Below are 22310 nucleotides of genomic sequence, written 5' to 3'. Positions count from 1 at the left end.
AGCAACCAGGAGTTGGTAATAAAATGAAACTGCTTTCAAAATAGCATTTTAACAGTTGTTTAGTCACAAAGTGATATATACTCCACCATTCACTAAATGTCAATATCAAAATAAATGCTAGTACAATACTACTCATCTACTAAACACAAATGGCTGCCAGAGAAAGAAACTTCTCCACATTTAATTGAGAAATCCAAAGATTTTTTTTTACTGTTCTGCTGAAAGAGCCCACTCCATTGTATCTGAGAGAGTTCAAGGTCTTCCTGCAAAGTGCTGCTTCATTTCTACACAGTGAAGAAGTTATCCAGATTTGTATGTTCCTTGCAACATTTCAACTCATTTATTGTATAGCTTATGGATATGCAGCACAATGCATAATAAATATTTCTATGGAGGTGGATCCTGAGAGAAGGCTCTGCTCCTCTGGGAATAAAGACACAGGGTAGAAATTGATTCTTCTTTGCTTCAATGTGTTGTACTCCACTCCCAGAACTCAGTAACATTGATTTCAATGGAGCCAAATTACAGAACTTGTTTACAACAGCCACAACTATTGTGGATGCTGAGCAGAATTGACTGTGGACAAGTCTCTTTTCCCTGGACCCTTGAACATTGCCAGGAATCAGCTGACACGTGGGCCTGGACAACATTCCATCCTAGGGATGATCCTAGGAAACAACTGCAGACCAGAGGAACTTCACGTTTGGTCACGTTATGTTCCTGTGAAATAAGTGGCACAAATACAAGGAAGCGATATTTACAAAACCTCCCCAAAGCAGCAACCAAGGGTGAAGACAGACATTTCTCAAGTGTTCAGTTTCTGCACTTACTTGCACACAGGACATCTCCAAGTTCCTCTCTCACAGTTCAGTTGTAGGTACGATTCCAAATCAAAACACTGCAGTAGAAAGGGACACAACAAAGACAACCCCATTAATTCTTATTCCGTATAGTGTCCAGAACATTGATCATGATTAGCCCACCAGCAGATTTTTAGCATTATCGCTTCTATGTAGTTACACTTTCACCTCAAATTTAGGTTTTAGGTGGTAAAGCTTGCTTTCAGATCCAATCTTACAATCATTAAACACACACTGTACAAATAAGCACCTCTTGTTAAAAATTGATCCCTGGCCAAAATCTCCTTTCAATACACAGGTCATCCTTAAGGTGGTCATGCAGGACATCGGGTTCGGTTACCTGTACATGTTTACAATCATGGCCTCTCGCTGGAAGTTGAATCCTCCGGAAAGTGATGGGACACTTCAGAGACACCTTGATTGCCGTCTGCTCCACTCCATCTTCCCCATTCAAAGTGGCACCACCCGAGGAAGCTGCCACACTGCTGAAGTTCCTTTTTACTAGTTAACGAGAAGGTGGGTGAGAGGTTATCTGTGGTGCCATCGGCACAGACATGCATGCAACACTTCCTCCCACCCAACTAACTTTTTAGCCAACTAATCAACTGACTCATTACAGGAAGGATGTGGAGGCTTTGGAAAGGGTACAGAAGAGGTTTACCAGGATGCCACCTGGATTAGAGGGTATGAGCTATAAGGAGGGGTTGGACAAACTTGGTTTGTTTTCTCTGGAGCGTCAGAGGCTCAGGGGAGATCAAACAGAAGTTCATAAGATGATGAGAAGCATAGATAGGGTAGATAATCAAAGTCTTTTTCCTAGGATAGAAATATTAGAGGACATGCATTTAAGGTGAGAGGGAAAAAGATTAAAGGAGACCTGCGGGGCAAGTTTTTGTTTACACAGAGAGTGGTCGGTGCCTGGATGGGCTGCGGCGGGGGGGGGGGGGGTGCGGGGGAGGTGGGAGTTGTGGAAGTAGATACGATAGTGGTGTTTAAGAGGCTGTTAGACAGACTCATGAACAGGCAGGGGATGGAGGGATATGGATCGTGTGCAGGCAGAAGAGATTTAGTTTAATTTGGCATCGTGTTTGGCGCAGACGTTGTGGGCCGAAGGGCCTGTTCCTGTGCTGGGCTGTTCTATATTCCGTGACTCTTAATTATCCCTCCCACCACCGCAGCCTGGAGATTTCTTTCATGAATTTTTGACTCAGTGCAACTGTTTCTAAGGTGTAACTTTGAATGAAAAGCTGGAGAACCTCTCCCATGGACAATGTTAGCTTTTGAGCGCTGTTTCACTGGTCTCCAGCCAAGGGCAAGAAGTTGAGACCAGCCGCAGTTTCAGGGCCTGCATTTCTGCAGCAGGTTGAAATGGGTTTCACACTAAAGGTGAGAAAAGCAAAGATCCACTGACCACTTTGCAACAACCTAAACTGGTAGAACATCTGTGCAGATATGAGATAAGGACTCAGGAGTGTCGTCTCTAGTTGACACTCACATGGCTGCTTGAACAAAGAGAAAGGAAGTTAGTGCCTCAAACCACAGGCTAGACTGGGAGTTAATAACTTCAGGAAAGAAATGGAACTAGTGACTTACTCCTTGGTGTTTCTTGTATCTAAGAGCAGAAATACGACCACATTGTCTTTGCCCAACTCAGATGCCGTGTATTTTCTCTCACAGACCTTCCCTTCAAAAGCAGGTTCCTTTTTTAAACAAACCTTTGCCAATTTCTCCATCCTGAAGTCAGTGACTCACGTTACTCCATAACTGCCACCTAATCAAATCTCTAACTCAGCAATGTTCCAGTGAGAGGAGGCAATGCATGTGTGGGATAGGCTGCTCAAACTAGACTGTTTCCAAAGAAAGCAAACCAAGTCCATCCTCAATTGTAAATAATTAATCACTGATTTAAAATTTGCTGTTGATACATGAGTTTTCGGATACTTTTGTGCCTTGTACAATGGTTGGAGAGGATTTTATTTCCTTGAACATGACAGTAACCCACCCCTCTGTTTCATGAAAGATTCATGCAAACAGACAATGATTGTGCACACAGCTGCTTTGTCTAGCCAAATAGATGTTCTGATGAGACTTGACCTGGAGTCTGCAATAACTTATCAAGTCTCCGGAGACCGCAGATCACTTGAACTCAGGCCTCTCTGCGAGTTCAGGCCTGGAATATGCCAATGGAGTCCATGCCTGAACACTCCAATGTTGAAAAGTTCCCAGGGTTACTTGAAACAGCAAATTAAAGAAACCTCACGCCTGTACAATGTTGAGTAAAGGAACTGATTTGCCCATTAATAGGGCAACAGCAGCTTTTCCTCACAGTTTCTCCCCACCACATTATCTCCCTTCCAACCTCTGGTGAGATTACTTGAGAAGAGCATCAACATAGTTAACATTAAAGAGCATCTCCCTGTGATAGAAATAGAGTGTTTCCTTCCTTCCCATTGCCATTGTGATGCTAAGACTGTAACCCATTTCTAACACATAGGTGAGAACTCCTCAGAGGAATGGACATACATTTTGGTTCTGTGGAACATCAGTCCCAGACACCTACTTTTCGTGATGCAATGCTCAGCGGGGAGAAGCCTCTTCTTCAGCAGGCCTTGAAGAACTGATCGAACTGACGGTCTGTGCACCAGCTGAAGTACGAACAAGTGCGACTGCAAGAAGACGATACACATGGATTGGTAAGGACAGTATCAGGTTATTCTCCGAGCAGAAACTAAAGGGTTGTCAGGTTGCCAGACTACAGTAATACCGCTTCGAAACACACCATGCCAGCTGGAGATTTTATTTCAGTTTATTAAATAAATTTGGAAGACAGATTAGAAAGGTGACTGTGAAACTACTGGAGTGTCATATGATCCTGCTGGTTTACTGATGAGCTGTAGGAGTGGTCATTTGCCCAACCTTGCCTTTAAAGGACTCCAAATCCACACCGACTTGGTCAGCCACAGCAGAGGTATCTCAAACCAGAGGGCATAGGTTTAGTGGAAGAAGTTCAGAGAGGATCCAAAAGAGAGGGTGGTTGCAATTTGGAATGCAGTGTCTGAGTGAGTGCTAGGGTCAGGTACTCCACAACATTTACAAAGAATCTGGACAAGCACTTGAATTGCCAAGGCATGGCAAGCGACAAACCAAGTACTGATACATGGGAATAGTACTGATGTTAGTATGACCATAGTGGACTGAAGGGCCTGATTCTATGCTGTATGACTTCACAACTTAACTGCATTCTGAAGTAAACCAGAAAGCCTCTCACCAGCTCTCTTGAGGGCACTTGGAGATGAGTGATAAATACTGACCTTGCCAGTGACACATACAAATGGATTAAAATAAAGTACATTTATTAATTTGAATACTATATTTTGTGGACCCTTTCAAGGATGAATAAACAAAGCAGCACACTGTGAAATTTATAAAAGGCTGCCTTAAGTGACAGTGCCGGAGATAATTGGGTAATTCCCCCATAAGTCAAGTTCGGCGACTGCACTGCTGCATTGAGATCATACAGGAGTCAGCCATTGAACCCCTCATACCTACTCTGCCATTACATGGGGGAAGTTTTCAGAAGTTATGTGTATGTAGGAGAGAAATAAGAGGATCAAAAATTCCAGCAAAAAACCTCTTGTGTTGCAAATGTTTTGGCTCACCACCAATTTCCTGCACTAACCCCATATTCCTGATTGCCTTAAAAATGATTTTACGTGGATAATCTGTGTGCAGCCATCTTCCATTCACTGCATTTTCCTGGAGTATCCTTCTTTTAATTGGTGCGGCTGCTGTACCTGGTTCCCTCCCCTCCGTTAACAGACTGTTGACTGAATAAACCGGCTTTCCTGTAGTGTTTGCTGAGAGTGATGAGCTCTGCACCTGCAGCTCATTGCAGTGCAGTCAGGAAATACTTCATTCATAAATAACAGGCTGCAACCAGCAATGCATAGATAGCATTCTTTTAGTTCAGGCGCATTGTAACAATGCTCTACCAAAATGTTGCAACCTTCCCCAAAACATTTCCAACACGAGAGATTTTTTGTAGGTATGTTTGACCCTCATGTTTCTCTCCTGCATACACAACACACACGCACTTCTGAAAGCATCCCTCACCCACTGTAATTAACTTCAACCTCTGTCAACTTAAAGGGACAAAGGGATTAGTGACCTGAAGGATCAGACTAGATTAAACACAGCTTGGTACAAAATAATCATGTAAGGCTCCTTTCCATATAGTTCAGTGTATGATCATTAAACCAAGAACAGTGATGTGGAAGGTCCATAATTATTAATAGAAACATGTCATGTCTTGTGTGCAGTGCATTCCACAAATTGAATTGTTCATTGCACTAAATTTCCCAAGAAGCAAGCAGTGTGACACACTGGCTTTCCTGGCTCTCAGCTTTCCCAGCTCTCAGCTCTCCCGGCTCTCAGCTCTCCTGCAAAATTGTATTCAAATCTGTTTGCTACCTTGGATTTGCTTGCTATGTGCAACATACATCAAACTTTGTGTTTGCTGCAACTCCTCTTTTGCATTTTTAACCTACTTGGGCCAAATTATTTGTGAAACTGCAAAAGCTTGTTCGGAAAACCAATTTGTGTTTTGAAAGAGATCTAGAGAATATGGACAGCATGCTTCTTCCATAAGCACTTAGAGCTATAGAGTCATAGATAATATATCTTTATTAGTCACCTGTACATTGAAACACACAGTGAAATGCATCTTTAACGTAGAGTGTTCTGCGGGCAGCCCGCAAGTGTCGCCACGCTTCTGGCGCCAACATAGCATGCCCACAAACTTCCAAACCTGTACGTCTGTGGAATGTGGGAGGAAACCGGAGCACCTGGAGGAAACGGAGTAATACTGCACGGAAACAGGCCCTTCGGCCCAACTCGTCCATGCCAATCAAGATGCCCATCTAAGCTAGTCCCATTTGCCCACGTTTGGCCCATATCCCTCCAAACCTTTCCTATCCATGTACCTGTCCAAGTGTCTTTTAAATGTTATAATTGTACCTGCCACTTACATTATTCTCAAATTTCTGTGATTTTTCCTGGGATCAGGGGGTCATGGCTTGAATAATGGCTCCAGAACCACAGTAAACAATGAATTTCATGCCAATGTACTCATTCTAAATTGTTTTAGGCACTGATCTCGTGACCTGGACTGCAACATCAGATTTTTTGAGTCCATTTTTACAGTGGTCAAATGGTCCATTAAAATTTGAAAGGCTTGCATACATTTTCTTAAAACTGCTGCACTTAATGTACATGGATGATGGTTAGAAGGTTTTATTTTCTTTCTTACAGTTGGAATGTTTGATGCGAGTTCCGTGTTTCCTCAGCCCTGTAATTCCTTACATTAATTCTACTTCCTTTGCAGATTCTTACATCTTAGCCAGTGCCGGTAAGATTGTCAGGAAGCAACAGCTATTGGCAAAATGGGCATTACAGTGGTCTTAAATTTCAGTGGAAATTACTGCTTCTGTTCCTTCCCTTCACCTGAAGGAAACGACTTTGTCTGAGCTTTGAGAGTCAGTAGTTCAATGGAGGAAAAGTTGAATGGAAGAACTACGACTACTTTCCTTGAAATAAATTAACGGATAAAATCAGGTGGCTGCCAGAACGGTACTGAAGAGCTGAGTGAGTAAGAAAGCAACAGGACGTTGGGTTCAGTTACCTGTACATGTTTACAATCATGGCCTCTCGCTGGAAGCTGAATCCTTCGGAAAGTGATGGACACTCAGTCCAGGCCCAATGGACTGAGACAATCCATTTTGTCAGACTTTACAGAGTCATAGAGCACTACAGCACAGAAACAGGCCCTTCAGCCCATCCAGTCCATGCCGACCTGATCATCTACCTAGTCTCATCTACCTGCACCCGGACCATATCCCTCCAAACCTCTCCCATCCATATACCTATCCAAACCTCTCTTAAATGTTACAATTGAACCCGCATCTACCACTTCCACTGGCAGCTCGTTCCACACTTGCACCACCCTCTGAGTGAAGAAGTTCCGCCTCAGATTCCCCTTAAATATTTCACCTTTCACCCTAAACCTATGACCTCTAGTTCTAGTCTCACCCAACTTGAGGGGAAAAAGCCTACATACATTCACCCTATCTATGCCCCTCATAATTTTGTATACCTTTATAAGATCTCCCCTCATTCTCCTGTGCTCCAGGGAATAAAGTCCTAACCTATTCAACCTTTCCCTATAACTCAGGTCCTCAAGTCCCACAACATCCTTGAGAATTTTCTCTGCACCCTTTCAAGCTTATTGATATCTCTCCTGTAGGTAGGTGACCAGAACTGTACACAATACTCTAAATTGGGTCTCACCAATGTCTTAAATCTTCAACATAACATCCAAACTCCTGTACTCAATGCCCTGATTTATGAAGGCCAAAGTGCCAAAAGCTCTCTTTATGACCCTGTCTACCTGTGACGCCACTTTCAAGTAACTATAGATTTGTATTCCCAGGTCCCTTTGTTCTACCACACACCTCAGAGCCCTACCATTCACTGTGTAAGTCTTCCCTGGTTTGCCCTCCCAAAGAGCAACACCTCACACCTGTCTGCATTAAATTCTATCTGCCATTTTTCAGCCCATTTTCCCAGCTGGTCAAGATCACACTGCAAGTTTTGATAGCCTTCCTCGTTGTCCTCTACGCCCCCAATCTTGGTGTCATCCACAAATTTGCTGATCAAATTTACCACATTATCATCTAAATCATTAATATAGATGATAAACAACAACAGACCCAACACCAATCCCTGCGGCACACCACTAGTCACAGGCCTCCAGTCAGAGAGACAACCATCTACTACCACTCTCTGGCTTCTCCCGCTTAGCCAATGTTGAATCTAATTGACTATTTCACTCTGAATGCCAAGCAACCTAACCTTCTGGAGCAACCTCCCATGCAGGACTTTGTCAAGGGCTTTTTCCAGCTTTTGTTTTTAAACCAATGCCATTGTTAAATGGCCATAATTTTTCTCCAGGGTTATTTATCCAAGAGCTACGATAGGCACAATGCAATGGGATAACACATCCTTGTGCCAGGACAGTGTTGGGTTGCAGACTCCTTTGTCCTGACTCCAGTTGCTTTTCAAGCCTTTACGCCCCATCTCAAAATGATAAAGGCTTGCAATGCCTTGCATACCTCTGGGACTCCAGACACCGCTCCTACAGCAGAGGACAGCACAGTAGGGCAGTTAGCAGAGCCCAGGTTCAATCCTGACCTCTGGTACCGTCTGTGTGGAGTTTGCATGTTCTGTGACCAGGTGGGTTTCCCCCGGGTGCTCCAGTTTCCTCCTGCATCCCAAAAGACATGTGGGTTGGCAGGTTTATTTGCCCCGGTGGGTAGGTGAGTGGTCGAATCTGAGAGAGTTGATGAGAATGTGGGGGACATAAAAAATTAGATTAGTGTAAATGGGTGGTTGATGGTCAGTACCGATTCTGTGGGCTGAATGGCCTGTTTGCCTGCTGTACCTCTCTATGACTCTTGACACTATTATTCCCTTGGCTTCTCCAGTGACATACAGGCTGGCAGAACGATGCACCAAACAAATACTGCACAGGAATGTTAAGACAGATACACTTACACAGCAACAGGCAGTAACTGTGATCTGGATGGTGTTCCTTCCCGGTTGGCAGACGTGCTTTAGATGCAAGGGCTTGTGTGAGGTCTTGTTGTCACCTCGCTCGATGGTGAGGGGTGTGGCATTCACACTGACCTGGACAGACGCTGGCCAGTTTGTGTTCATCTGCCTGTCTTCGTGGTGGTAGCATTTGAACTGAAGTTCCAAGTCAGACCTGAAATAGGATGCAGTTTGTTCTTGTTAATGCAGATGGAAGGATTAGCATTTGCATCACAGAACCTGAGGCCCAAGCAGCACATATTTTCATACAAGCCTTGCATTCCAATTGGCCTGTTTCCTCTCCAAGGAGGCTCAAGCCCCCTTCAACCACCTCCCCCCCCCCAATCGAGGACACCTTCAAGAGGCGGTGCCTCAAGAAGGTGGCATCCATCACTGACAACCCTCACCATCTGGGACATGCCCTCTTCTCGTTACTACAACTGGGGAGAAGGTACAGGAGCCTGAAGACCCACACTCAATGATTCAGGAACAGCTTCTTCCTCCCCACCATCAGATTTCTGAATGGTCCATGAACCCATGAACACTATCTCGTTATTCCTTTTTTTTGCACTATTTATTTATTTTTGCAATTTATGGTCATTTTATGTCCTGTACTGCTGCCGCAAGACAACAAACTTCACGTCAGTGAAGTCAGTGTTAATAAACCTGATTCTGATTCAGATCCAGTGAAGCGGCTGGAACAACCACTGAGCCCCACTTCAGCTCCTCAGCTGGGGAGTCAGCTGCCTGTTCAAATAGATTTGCACCAAGGATTTCCTTCAAAGCCTCCATCCCCTGCAGTGCAATGGTTGCAGAAAACTTCAGCTTCACTGCCTGCAGCTGATAGAAACATTCTATACCACATCTCCCCCTGTCCTTCCTGAAGCCATTAACTCCCACCTGGTTCCCACAGGTGCTGGACCCTCTGCTTTATTGGGTATATTTACGTGCATGCATATGTACACAGCGCAATCGGTAAGCTGCACGGGATCACAAGCTTGCATAGTCCTACCCTTTCCCGCAATTATGCATCTAATGGGGTCAATATTTAGCGAGGAGCTCATCCAATCTTCTCTTCAGGGACATTCAGTTCAATGGATGACCCTGTAGCAACGTGCTGGATGAGATCTACACGGACCAGGAACTTCAACTCTATGCTCACTGGTCTCAGTCAAAGGTGCCCAAAAGACCAACTCCCTGGGCCATCAGTCTGACCTGTACAAGTTACTCTCTGATGCACCTCATCCACAGCAGTCCTGTAGGAATCAGGAATTAATTGAATCAGGAGGAATTTCACCCACTGCTCTGGACAGCAATAGTCAGTGAGGGTCCCCCTGATGTACATCAAATGAGGAAAATGATTCTGAAGAATAATTCCAACCAGTGCGTTAAGCAGAAGAGGATATAACATTAAAGTAAGAACAGAAAATGCTGGAAAAACTGCAGGATCTGATGAAGTGCAGACCTGAAACTTTGACAGTTTCTTTTTTCATACCTACTGAGTGTTCCCAGCATTTGCCGATTTTATTTCAGATTTCCAGCATTCGCAGTTCTTTTCATGTAAGATTAACTGCTGCCCTTCCTCCTTTTGCACTGAATATGTTCAGCCCTGTCAGACTGGGGACACTGGGGTTGCTGCTCCTTCAAGGCATCAAGGGGCCGCTCGGTGAGACACTGAGAGCACTATTGCTGTGTATGGGATCTCGCTGTTGTGTGTAAAGTGGTGACCGTGGTTCTAGGGATGCGAAGAGTGCTGCATAAACCCAAGCTGATAGTTGCCTCCCCCTCACCTCCACATCAATGTCTGGTGCACTGACTGCCGTAGATGGAACACGTGGTTGCTGACGGCCAGGTTGTGCTCCAGTCGGAAGGGCTCCAACACAACGCCATCTCTCACCGGAAAGGTCAGCCGTAGCTCATCGTTGGCTGAGACCAAAGAGGGAGAGAAAGTGTCAACTTTCCCTTTAGTATCTGCGGTACAGCAAATCGTATTGTCACAAGGCTTTCAGTGTTTGCAAGTCAAGCTCCCGACCAGATCAACCTTCCGGTTAGACGAGGTGCAGCTTAAAATAAACACTCACATGTCTCAGAATGGAAAGATATGTTACAAAATTAACCCCACCAACTTTACACCATTTCATCCCCTGAAGAGTGAATTGAGATTGTTAATAGTCTGTAATATTTTACGTTGGGTTGGAGTTGCCAAATGCTCTTCCTCCAACATGGCACGGAGAAGTTGTCCATGAAATAGTTTCATCCTCCCACCCAACCATTCTTTAAATAAATAAAACTCCGATAATCTGAAATCCAATGTTCAGGGATTCTGATGGCCTGGCATCTTGATCGTTGGTCTGGAATGTGACCCAGGGGTCCAGAGTGTAAGTGGGGTGTGAGGCCGGAGCTGGGATTGGCATCCAAAACACCAGGTGGTCAGTAACGCAGCTGGTATTGTGGTTGGAACCAGTGTGAGGAGGGTTGTATATCTCCTGCTCCCTTTACACTCATCGGGTTCACTGGAAAATTAATAGGAGTGACATCCAATCACTAGTCCAACACCACCAAAGTCCCAACAGTGCCAGATTAATGGAATTTTACCGTATCCCTAAACCCCACTTCATTATTCACCTGCTTGGCAACTTGTTCCAGGTATTCGTCGCACCTGGTGATGCTGGTTCTAAATTTATATCTCACTAGTTCAGGCCTGGGGAGTCTGACCCCACTGCAACTTCTAATTTTGCAGTGAGGTTTAAGGATTAACCTTTATGTATAACGATGGAAAGGTCATTAAAAAAGGAAGAGGGAGCAGTATTTTTTGGCAAGTGCACTGTAATGGATAATGTTGCACGAGCAGAAGGTTCTGGACCATTGATCTGGAGTTTGAATCCCAGCATAGAGGTTGGGAATTTAAATTCACGTAAATAAAAAAATCCAGAATTAAAAGAAAATCCTACAGTCTAGTATGACTGTAACCACAAAACCATTGGATGGTCACAAAACCCATCCAGTTCATGACTGTTCTTTAGGGGAGAGTATCCACTAACCTCATCCAATGTAGCCTGCATGAGACTCCAGACGCACCGATGAGGCTGACTCTTAATTACTGAGGGGAGTTAGGGACGGACAGTAAATGTCACTGTCGTCAGTGATGCCCCAAACCGGGAAGAAATAAATAAAACAAAAACTAACCTACACAGATACAAGGCTGCTCAAATACCCAGCCAAACTGACCATTTTGAACAGGTCAACATAAGATAGAAGATGCAGGAAATTGATACAAACATTGTAAGCATTCATGTGTAACATCTTACTAGATCATTTAGAGTCTGAATCATCACAGAAACAATGCACCTCACAAACCGGGACTCTGGCAGCACAAGGTGAGAACCATCTCTGGCACTTTCTCCTGACCGTTGAACTAATACCATGACAAGTCAGTACATTGGTGGTATATGAAACTAATAAATTCAAGGGGAGGATTTAAACAAGGGGTGAAGATAAAGGAGCTTTGAAGGCAGGGCTCCAAACTAACTCACATCTAACAGATTTACCATTAGATGTGGTCACCTTTCTGTTTCAATTGCCATCCTTCCTACGGAGTCTCTGATGCTTGTCAGCCCACACCAGTGACATAAGGTGCAGGGCAAGTCTTAAAACTGGGACCGAGCCTGTTCAAGTCTAACCCAGCAAAAGGGTTCCATTCACTGGGCACCTCTGGAACATCAGGGAGGGCTGAATTTGCTCAGGCCTTCTGATCCTTTTCTGTGGCTCCCAGGTAATTCATCTCCCCACATGGCTGCAAAGTCAAGAGGTTTAAGATGGATTAAATAATACCTAGGAATTTACGATCGTAAAGGAAATGGAGAAATAATTTGGAATTGGGGAAAAGAAGCTTATGATGTCATGGCTAATATTATGAAGCTGTCTAACACTTTTCTGAGGGGGATACTTCTAAGATCAATGCCAGGAGTTAGGGATCAGACTCCTGCTTGTTGTAACTTCAGGAAAAACCCTGGAGATGCTAGGAATGGCCATTCCCACTGTTCCTCTGATGTTTCTTCTGCCAAGGTGAGTGGGGTAGATTGGGACGGTCAGATCACGGGTTCTAGGCCACTCTCTGAGCTCTGTACAACCAAGCAATACGTATCAAAAATAAGGCCCTCCCAGTGGGGTTTTTGATCATTATATTACAGAAGCCGGGAAAGAGATTTGCAGAGAAACGTTTCATTGCATCACATTCTCTGTGTTCCAAATATTTTGCATCGTCGTTGGTGTCCGGACTCACTTGGAGGTGGTGGTGGCAAGGAGCTCAGGTTAGGTTTAATGTCGGGTGGGAATGGAGGCTTTACGTCCTGGTTAGGAGACAAGTATGGCGGGATGCTGCTTCCTGGAGTCATAGGTGGAGTGGGATTTCCTGGTACAGGAGAATGAGGATAACTTGCCACGGACCTCGGAGGCTAAAAGAAAAAAAGAGAAAGAGTAATGGTGGAATGGAATGCTTCACTGAAGTCACATGCACTTTCATGCACCAGGTCCATGGTGGCTCTACATCAGTCAATTACCATATCATGCAGAGAAATTAATATATTTTAATGCACTCAAACTATGATTGTTTCCAAAATCTCGTCAATAGTTGATTTTATTCAGTCATTAGAGAAAGCTACTGTAGTTGGGGCAATCTGGTGCAAGTGAACCTTCCCCATTTATTCACCACTGGCTTCCATCCTCTATGGACAAACAGATTTCTAATATCACAATCCATTATAAAGGGAACCCATTAATCACATTCCATTTATAACACCGTCAGTTGGAATGGAGAAACATATCAGACTGAGTGAGATCCCACTGCCTGGGCATGCACGTGGGTCAGTGAAATGAACCGATTTAACTTCCAGTTGGCAACTCCCAAATATTTAGTTTGAACTATTTCTGCATTGACTATGGAACTTCGTGACACCTGATATGTTAAGGCTTTGACTCAGCTCAATGGTTTCAACATTGTGAAGTAGGAGGGAAAAGGAGATTAATCACGTATTTTAAAATAAAAAAAACAATTATTTTTGAACTGACCGAATCACTCCATTATCTCTGAGCAAGCAAGGTTTTTATCTAGTCCTCTGAATTTTAGTTTGTTGCTTCTGGAAGACTTCCTACAAGTTCTGCCTCCTCACTTTCGCATCATCCCTGACTCCAACTTGAACCATTCCCGTGATCTCTGAAGCTCCCTTAACCTTGACCAGTCTTCAAATCCTTGAAACCTTCAACCACAAAACTGGAGTCTTCCTAACATTGGCAAAAATATCTTTTTACATCGGGAACTGCGAAAGGGAAATGGAATTCCCTGGAAGACCAGAGGGATAAAATTTCTGAAGAAACTTGCCCCACTTCTATGCCTTCCCCAGAATCCCTGTGCAGTGAGAAACGTCTCAAGCAAAACTCCTTCTCCTCTCACCACTCACTCCCAACCCTGGAGATTGGGAACCCATCTTCAAATGTCCTAGCATGGGTTCAGCCACGGTTCTGAGACATTGTGGACGTAGTTTTATATCCATCATGGTCATCCTTACCCTGCTCAATCAAGCTCCCTGCTCTAGGACCCTTCCTGTATACTCCCCAATTTTTCAAAAATACTTTAACATCTGGAAGATTACTGTCAATACATTCTCCTGGAAACATCAGCACTCAAGACACTAGGTGGTTGTAAAATGTCGGCTATGTAACTGAACAGATATCAGCTGTCAAGTTGCTTAATTAATAAAAAAAAATTTTAAGCAATTTATTTTTGTCTAATGTGTGGACAGTAGGGTCAGTAAGAACAATGTAATCTTACTTTGGTTTCTTTTCCACTCCCAGCATTTGTGATGGAGAGACAGAGAGGACACTACCCAGGCAGTCAGCGATCACAAGAGGATGGGACGTTTCCAATTATTGTGTTGATTAGTAATGAAAAACAGAATTGGCAGGTTTACTGTACTGCAAAAATTTGCTAGCTCAACATTGTTATTCCCTACCTAAAGCAAAAGCATTGCTTTCTGTATGTGACATAACCTTTAGAAAAAGTCATTGATAATGCTTCAGGGAAGCGCAGTGTGCTGGTCTGCAAACAGTCATTTGTGCATTCTCACACATTGTTGTAGAATGGTGCTGTTGCACATTTGGTTCACTTTCCAAGGGTGTGGCCGTTGCTGGGCAGTAAAAATGTGAGAGTATGACAACCGGAAATGTTCAGGTTGGGTGCAATGTGAAAACTATATGTCAATTGGAAAACAAAGGATGACTATGAATTGGGAACAATGAGACCCACCACGATAGAAGGAAAAATTACGTTCAGAGAATTTAAACTGTGGTTCAAAAAGTACTAGTAACACAACTAAACTAAAATAAATGTCCAAAATACTGTGAACTAGGCACAAACTAAGAGAATTTTATCAAGTGACATGGAAGTCCAACACATACAGAGCAACTCGAAAGACCAACATTACCGAACAAGTAGAACTTTCCCCGTCCCTTTATTTCATTATATTCTTCCCATCTCCATTGGTTTAGAGTTCATTATGGATTTCACAATCACTCGAACCATTGTTGAAATCACTTGAGAACTGTAATACTCACTGAAGTAATGGATTCATTTACAAGTGGAACTCTAGTAAAGATAGTCATCAATGAACGGAACATGTCAGGAGACAGACGAAACAAAAGCATGCAAAATATTTTGGTTTGAAAAGTAAAATCATCAGCAGTAATCTGTAAGAAATATTAAAGAAACGTATCCAGAATGGAGATACCTACCCAAAGGGTTTGGCAAAAGTGACTGAATGAGGTGCATACACAAACATGCAAGCCTTAAAATGTTTTGTTTGTATTCAGTAAAAACCGTTAGTCCCCTCTTGTGTGAACATGTGAACCAAAAACAAAATAGCAAGAAAAAAAAGTGTGTCTGAATGGGTGACACTTATATGCACACAACATGCTTTAAAGTGACAGTCTTGGTGAAGGACGAAGGGGACCCACAAGGAACGGTGGGAACGACCGGCCTGACAAAGTTTACTGCAATTTTCCATTGTCCGATTCATTGTAATTCCCATTGGGAATAACCCAAGTGAATTCCAATGGGGAAGATCCCAGACTGAAATAGGTTAGCTGCCCTTCGAATTTAGCATAAAAATCAGGGGCAATGTGGGAAACTGGTTTGTACTGGTTGGAGGTCTGCTTCAGGGTGCACCTTGTGTGCAAAATGAAAATCAGAGGCTCAGCATTTTCGGCTATCTTTGACAGCCCTCCAATGTTCAGGAGACAAGTCGTTGGAACAAGTAATGTTATGACGTGGTGGAGAGAGGGGATGGGGAGCAGAGAGGAGGGACGGTAAGGTATGTCATTCCCCCATTCAAATACAGCTCCGCTAACCCCTTGCTGCCTGACCAGTTTCCTATCGGGTGGGCAGGAGTAAAATCAGGATCTAGGGTGGACAATAAGGACTCTTGGAGCCAGTGGAGTTGTTGTAATCCAGTCTGCACTGCAGACTTCCAGCAAGAATCATTCATTTGGGAAGTATTGGTGGTGTCGGGTTTGGGGCCAAGATGTGTGAATGTAAATCTCAAATGTTCTTGCCTCCTTCCTACTCCAGACCCCCTAATGACATTGGGGGTAAAAGTTCACAACCTGAATGCTGGTCTGTTAAAGAATGACCCCAGACAATATAAGCTTTGGTTATAAACAACTAGAATCCTACGTCCCATTAGAATCATTTACCATGTTATACAGCTCAAGTTTCTGTGTAACAGACTGCACAGATATTACGTGCCAAAAGACATTCGCTGATTCAGTGGGAGGTGAAATGGCCCTGCAAGAGTGTTAGACCTGAAGCTAAATTCAGAAGGCGCATAAGCAAGAGATGGGGGAAGAGCCCTCCCTCTCTCATGAACTTACCCCATTCAGACTACTTTGACTGTAGGTGTATCCACTTCCAGCAAAACTGCTGTTCTGCCCGTTAAACTGCTCTGCCTGTTGTGGTTAAGGACACGTGGTGGTAAAGTGGGGTTTGGAAGAAACAAGTAAATGACAGTCAGTGGCCAATTCAACTCAAGCACCAAGATAAACCAAACACCGATACAGCAGAAGGGTGGATTACCTTGTAATACTGAGGCATGTTAACAGGAGGCGGCGGGTACTGGCCTGTGCTCTGCTGGCCGGGCATCCTCTGTCCTGGGTAACTGGGTGATGTAATGGGTCTCTGGGAGTTGGCAGCAGGGTACTGCCCAGCCTGATTGGGGAATTGGCTGCTTGGTCCATACTGCTGGGCTCCGTAACTTGGCTGCAGAAAGACAAAAGCAGTGGGAGCTATTCACCATTTGCCCAATGCGCTGCAAAGGCCGACGGCAAAGTAACGTCACCAAGAACCTGCAGGATGTCGAGGCTTTAGAGAGGGTGCAGAGGGGGTTTACTAGGATGCTGCCTGGATTAGAGGGCATGTGCTGTCAGGAGAGGCTGGACAAACTCGGGATCTTTTCTCTGGAGCGGCAGAGGCTGAGGGGTGATCTGTTGGAAGTGTCTAAAATTATGAGGGGCGTAGGTAGGGTGGACAAGCAATATCTGTTTCCCCATTATTGGGCGATCCAATACCAGAGGGCATGCGTTTAAGGTGAGAGGGGGTAGGTTCAGAACAAACGTGAAGGGTAAGTTTTTTACTCAGAGTGGTGGATGCCTGGCATGTGTTGCCTGAGAGGGTGGTGGAGGCAAATTCATTGGGGGATTTTAAGAGGGGCTTGGATGGGCACATGAAAGAAAGGAAAATAGAGGGATATGGGCATTCTGTAGGTAGGAGGGAATAGCTATGTCAGCACAACATTGTGGGCCGAAGGGCCTGTTCTGTGCTGTACTGTTCTATGTTCTATGTAAAAGTTTAGACAGGTTAAGTGACAGGGAATAAAGAGGGCAGATTCAGATTAGTTTATTGACATATATATATCAGGGTGCAATGAGATTCCTTGCTCGCGTGAAGCTCACAGAGTGAACTGTGTACATGGTGGGAATAAATACAACAATAAATACAGCGACGAGTGCGAACCAGCAGAATGGTACAAAGATTGTAGTGCAATCTGAAGTAGTGCAGAAAGAAATGATAAAGTGACAGCTTCTATCCCATTGTTATCAGACTCTTGAATGGACCTCTTGCAGGATAAAAATGGACTCTTGACTTCACAAATCTACCTTGCACTGCACTTTCTCTGTAACCGTCACACTATATTGTGCGATTCTGTTATAGCTTTTCCCTTTGTACTGCTTTGATGTTCTTATGTTTTGAAATGATCTGTATGGATGGCTTACAAAGCTAAGTTTTTCCACTGTACCTCGGTACATGTGACAATTCACAATCCACAGTTCACTATCAAATAAAATGCACGGGCCACGATGAGGTAGACTGGGAGAACCAGGACTTCACCTTCAGCATATGAGAGGTCCGTTCAAGAGACTGACAACAGCGATGCCGTGTTGCTGCCCACTGGTGCGCGATCGCTCACCGGATCTGTGCCGCGGTTTTGCTCACCTCTCCCGGATACGGTCGTTTGACTCCCTGCATGGGCATCTGCTGAGAAGGCCTGGGGCCTGGGTAGCCCTGCTGAGCCACGCGCTGGCCGTGGGAGGCAAACACCGGATTCATTCCAGGCGGCCGGGGTTGGCTGATGGGCATGGGTGGCCCACTCATGCTGGAAGGGGTCATCCCCGTTCCCATTCCTCCTGGGTTCATGCTGCCTTGCATGGAGGAAGGTCCCCGAGCCCCCTGCTGGTTGATGAACTGGCTGTTGTAGGCCTGGGCTGGACCCATCTGGAGAAACAGACCACGAGAAAGTTATACAACACGGAAACAGGCCCTTCAGCCCAACTTGTCCATGCCCACCAAGGTACCAACAAGAGCTCGTCCCATTTGCCTGTGTTTGGCCCATGTCCCTCTGAACCTTTTCTACCCATGTACCTGTCCAAGTGTTGTTTAAACATTGTAATTGTACCCGCCTCTGGCAGCTCGTTCCATATATCTGTGTGAAAAAATTGCTTTTCAGTTTCCCTTTAAATCTTTCCCCTCTCACCTTAAACCTGTGCCCTCTAGTTTTAGAATCCCCTACCCCGAGGAAAAGACCATGACCATTCACCTTATCCCTGCCCCTCATGATTTTATAAACCTCTATAAGGTCACCCCTCAGCCTCCTATGCTCCAGGAAAAAAAAATCCCAGCCTATCCACTCTCCCCTTTTCACTCAAGCCCTCCAGTCCTGTTAAGATCCTTGTGCATCTTTTCTGCACCCTTTCCAGCTTAATGACACCCTTCCTATAGCTGGGCAACCAGAACTGCACACAATACTCCAAGTGTGGTCTCACCAATGTCTCATACAGCTGTGAATCCGCTCATAATCCCTGGCTCCACACCTAGATTTCCCTTTTAGCTCCTGCGAGTGTTGGTGGTAAACAGAAATTGGATTATTGATTCACTTATCACACTGCTCTTTGCGGGAGCTTGCTGTGCATAATTTGCATGCTGCATTTCGTACGTTGAACTGTCACTGAACAGTGCTGACTGACCAATGCTCCACTAAAGCCTACCCCCACCCCGCCCCGCCATCTTCCTCTCACTCCAAGCAGCAAATCCTTCCCATTGTTCCTGTGTTGAGTTTGACCAGCTTCAAGGCATCTGTGCTCTCTTCCTCCGCTGCGCCTCGTGGCAGTAAGTTCTCCTTTGTTTAAGACATTAAACCAAGGCCCCATTCACTCTCTCAATCCATCCCCATGGCACTATTTGAAAGAAATACGGGAGGGTTTAGTGCTGCTTCCACTCCCAGTCTTATCCCTGGGAACAGTCCTGAGTGCTAAGCGAATGTTATGTCAAAGTTCCCAGTTACCATGGTTAGAGTAACCTCAGGTTCCCTTGGTGTGGCACTAGAAATGGAGCAGGCTTTACTTTCCTATCCTTTGCTCATTTAAGTTATTGCGGACAAGGGCATCACAGTGGTGCAGTGATCAGAGCTGCTGCCTCAAAGCTCCAGAGACCCTATGTTCAATCCTGACCTCTGGTGATGTCTGTGTGGACTTTGCGTGTTCTCTCTGTGACCGCACGGGTTTCCTCTGGGTGCTCCGATTTTCTCCCAAAGATGTGCAGGTTGGTAGATTAATTGGATACAGAAAATTGCCGCCAGTGTGTGGGTGACTGGGAGAATCTGGGGGGGAGTTGTGAGGAATGCGGGGAGAATAAATTAGGATTAGTGTATATGGGGCACGGTAGTGTAGCGGTTAGCGTAATGCTATTACAGCGCCAGTGACCCAGGTTCAATCCGGCCACTGTCTGTAAGGAGTCTGTACGTTCTCCCCGTGTTTCCTCCCACATTCCAAAGACGTACAGGTTAGGAAGCTGTGAGCGTGCTATATTGGCGCTGGAAGCGTGGTGACACTTGCGGGCTGCCCCCAGAACACTCTACGCAAAGATGCATTTCATGTACATGTGACTAATACAGAAATCTTATCTTATCTTGATGGTTGGCAGGGACAGTGGGCCAAGGGGCCTATTCTGTGGGATGCTATAACTCCCCAGTGTCTTGGTAAGCGTTTACCTTTCAATCAACACTGCAAAACCCCAACATCATGAGGACCGTACATCTCGTTACCACCACACTGCTGTTTGTGGGAGCTTGCTCAGTGCCAAAGGCTGATGGGTTGCCAATATTACACCATCCTGAACTGGAGATAAAGCAACATTCCTTCTTTGTGCTAAGTTTTAATCCTGGAACTCCCTGCCCAACAGCATCGTGGGACTGCCGTAACCAGATGGGCCACAACAGCTCAAAAAGGCAGCAACACACAAAAAACTGGAGGCTCAGTTGAGATGAAGGGTCTCGACCCGAAATGTCGACTGTTCATTTCCCTCCGTAGATGCTGCCTGACTCGCTGAGTTCCTCCCGCGTTTTGTGTGTTGCTCCAGATGCCAGCACCTGCGGTGTCTTGCGTCTCCAGTTCAAAAGCGGCAGCTCACTACCACATTCTGAAGGTCAACTGGGGATGGGCAATAGATGCTGGCTTTGTCAGTGACATTCAGATGCCCTAAAAGAATTAGTTAAAAAGAAACTGAAAGAAAACCTTTGAGCAAAAGTTTCTCCTGAGGCGAATCAAATGAGAAGTACTTCACAGTTTATAAAGCGCTGTAGAATAACCAGAGTTATGAAAGGTGCTATAGAAATGAAACTTCTTTCTTTTATCACCACCGCCAGCCCCAAGGCAGCAGCTGCATTGTACCAGGTTCTTTATTCACTCCACTGATGCACCTGTGAGCTGCCAACAGGACTGGGCTTGCTCCTTACCGGTCCGTACTGGTTCATCTCCTGGTTCTGCTTCTCCTGCAGGGCAGCCACCGTCGCGGTTGCCGTGGCCGTTGCTGTTGCCGCGGCGGCCGCAACTGCTGCCGCTGCCGCTGCGGCCGCTGGCTGCGTGAAGTCGGTCGGCGGCCTGCTGTGCGGAGGAATGCCCATGGAGCCGGGGGCATTGGGGCCTCCGGGGTAACTGGAAGAGAGCGGAAGATACACACCAACCAATGAGCTCATCGTTCCTCCAAACAGCTCAGCAGAAAGCAGAGGTTGCCTGACCCGTCCGTAACTACATTCAGAGAAGATTCACTAGAATGATTCCAGGAATGAGAGGGTTAACATATGAGGAACGTTTGACGGCTCTTGGGCTGTACTCCTCGGAGTTCAGAAGAATGAGGGGGGACCTCATAGAAACATTTTGAATGTTAAAAGGCCTGGACAGAGTAGATGTGGCAAAGTTGTTTCCCATGGTAGGGGGGTCTAGTACAAGAAGGCACGACTTCAGGATTGAAGGGCACCCATTCAGAATAGAGCTGCAGGGAAATTTCTTTAGCCAGAGAGTGGTGAATCTGTGGAATCTATTGCCACGGGCGGCTGTGGAGGCAAAGTCATTGGGTGTATTCAAGGCAGAGATTGATAGGTATCTGAGTCGCCAGGGCATCAAAGGTTATGGCGAGAAGGCAGGGGAGTGGGGCTAAATGGGAGAATGGATCAGCTCATGATAGAATGGCGGAGCAGACTCGATGGGCCGAATGGCCGACTTCTGCTCCTTTGTCTTATGGTTTCACACCATCCATTACCAGACCGTGATATTATGAAACACACTCAGCTTCACGCCCCTGTACAACTGCATGTACCCATTGCTGCTCGTGAGTCCTGTTGACCCAGATGTCTAAATGCCTTGGCCGTCCCGGGAAGCAGAGTAGGCAACCAGGCCTAAGGCCGAGGACCCTGAGGCTTCAGCCTAAGCAACCAGTGGCTGGCCACTGCCACCTCTAATCTTAGTCTTCTGATAATAGGAGACACTTTAAAATGGTTCAAAAGGATTGAAATAAAAAATAAAACAAAACAAAGATACTTAAAAATGCTTTGTCACCAGAAAGTAAACAAAGATATAAAGAAAAAGTAAAATAAAGAAAAATAAGAGGTACTTGGGCAGGTAAGGTTTAGAGGGATGTGGGTCAAACACAGGGAAGTGGGACTAGCTTAGATGGGAACCTTGGTCGGCATGGGACCGGTTGGGCCAAAGAGACTGCTTCTGCGCTGTATGACTCGAAAGAACAAATTTCCTCAATTCTTATCGAGGGTTTGTGTTACTGAAAATTGCGATATGGATGGTTGTCTAGGAATGCAAGACTCCTCCATAACGCAGGGGTGTACTGTACATCTGGGAGACCAAAAGTAGTGGACCTTTGGGAAAGGATTCAAGGTTGAAAGCTACGAAATGAAATTTTGGATTCTCCAA

The 22310-nt window shown here is 45.2% G+C and overlaps 1 protein-coding gene across 19 annotated transcripts in view; it reads right to left on the bottom strand.

Moving 5' to 3' along the window:
- Positions 1–22310, bottom strand: part of zmiz1a (zinc finger, MIZ-type containing 1a) — a 402917-nt gene that overhangs the window by 20313 nt on the left and 360294 nt on the right. For 13 of the 19 annotated variants that reach the window (XM_052041291.1, XM_052041292.1, XM_052041288.1 and 10 more), the window contains 11 exons: positions 20843–21041; positions 18049–18327; positions 16633–16815; positions 16431–16505; positions 14335–14385; positions 12790–12961; positions 10298–10478; positions 8472–8682; positions 3421–3526; positions 1201–1361; positions 831–898 (listed from right to left, as the gene is read on the bottom strand). In XM_052041291.1, the coding sequence (XP_051897251.1) occupies positions 831–898; positions 1201–1361; positions 3421–3526; positions 8472–8682; positions 10298–10478; positions 12790–12961; positions 14335–14385; positions 16431–16505; positions 16633–16815; positions 18049–18327; positions 20843–21041 (1686 nt within the window). The remainder of the gene's footprint in view (positions 1–830; positions 899–1200; positions 1362–3420; positions 3527–8471; positions 8683–10297; positions 10479–12789; positions 12962–14334; positions 14386–16430; positions 16506–16632; positions 16816–18048; positions 18328–20842; positions 21042–22310) is intronic. The other 6 variants (XM_052041298.1, XM_052041307.1, XM_052041301.1 and 3 more) reach the window with 3 other exon arrangements.

This window comes from Pristis pectinata, chromosome 30 (genome assembly GCF_009764475.1).
Source record: "Pristis pectinata isolate sPriPec2 chromosome 30, sPriPec2.1.pri, whole genome shotgun sequence".
Classification (NCBI taxonomy): Eukaryota; Metazoa; Chordata; class Chondrichthyes; order Rhinopristiformes; family Pristidae; genus Pristis; species Pristis pectinata.
The sequence above is the reverse complement of the archived record's forward strand: the minus strand, read 5'-3'. Positions and strand labels throughout refer to the sequence as shown.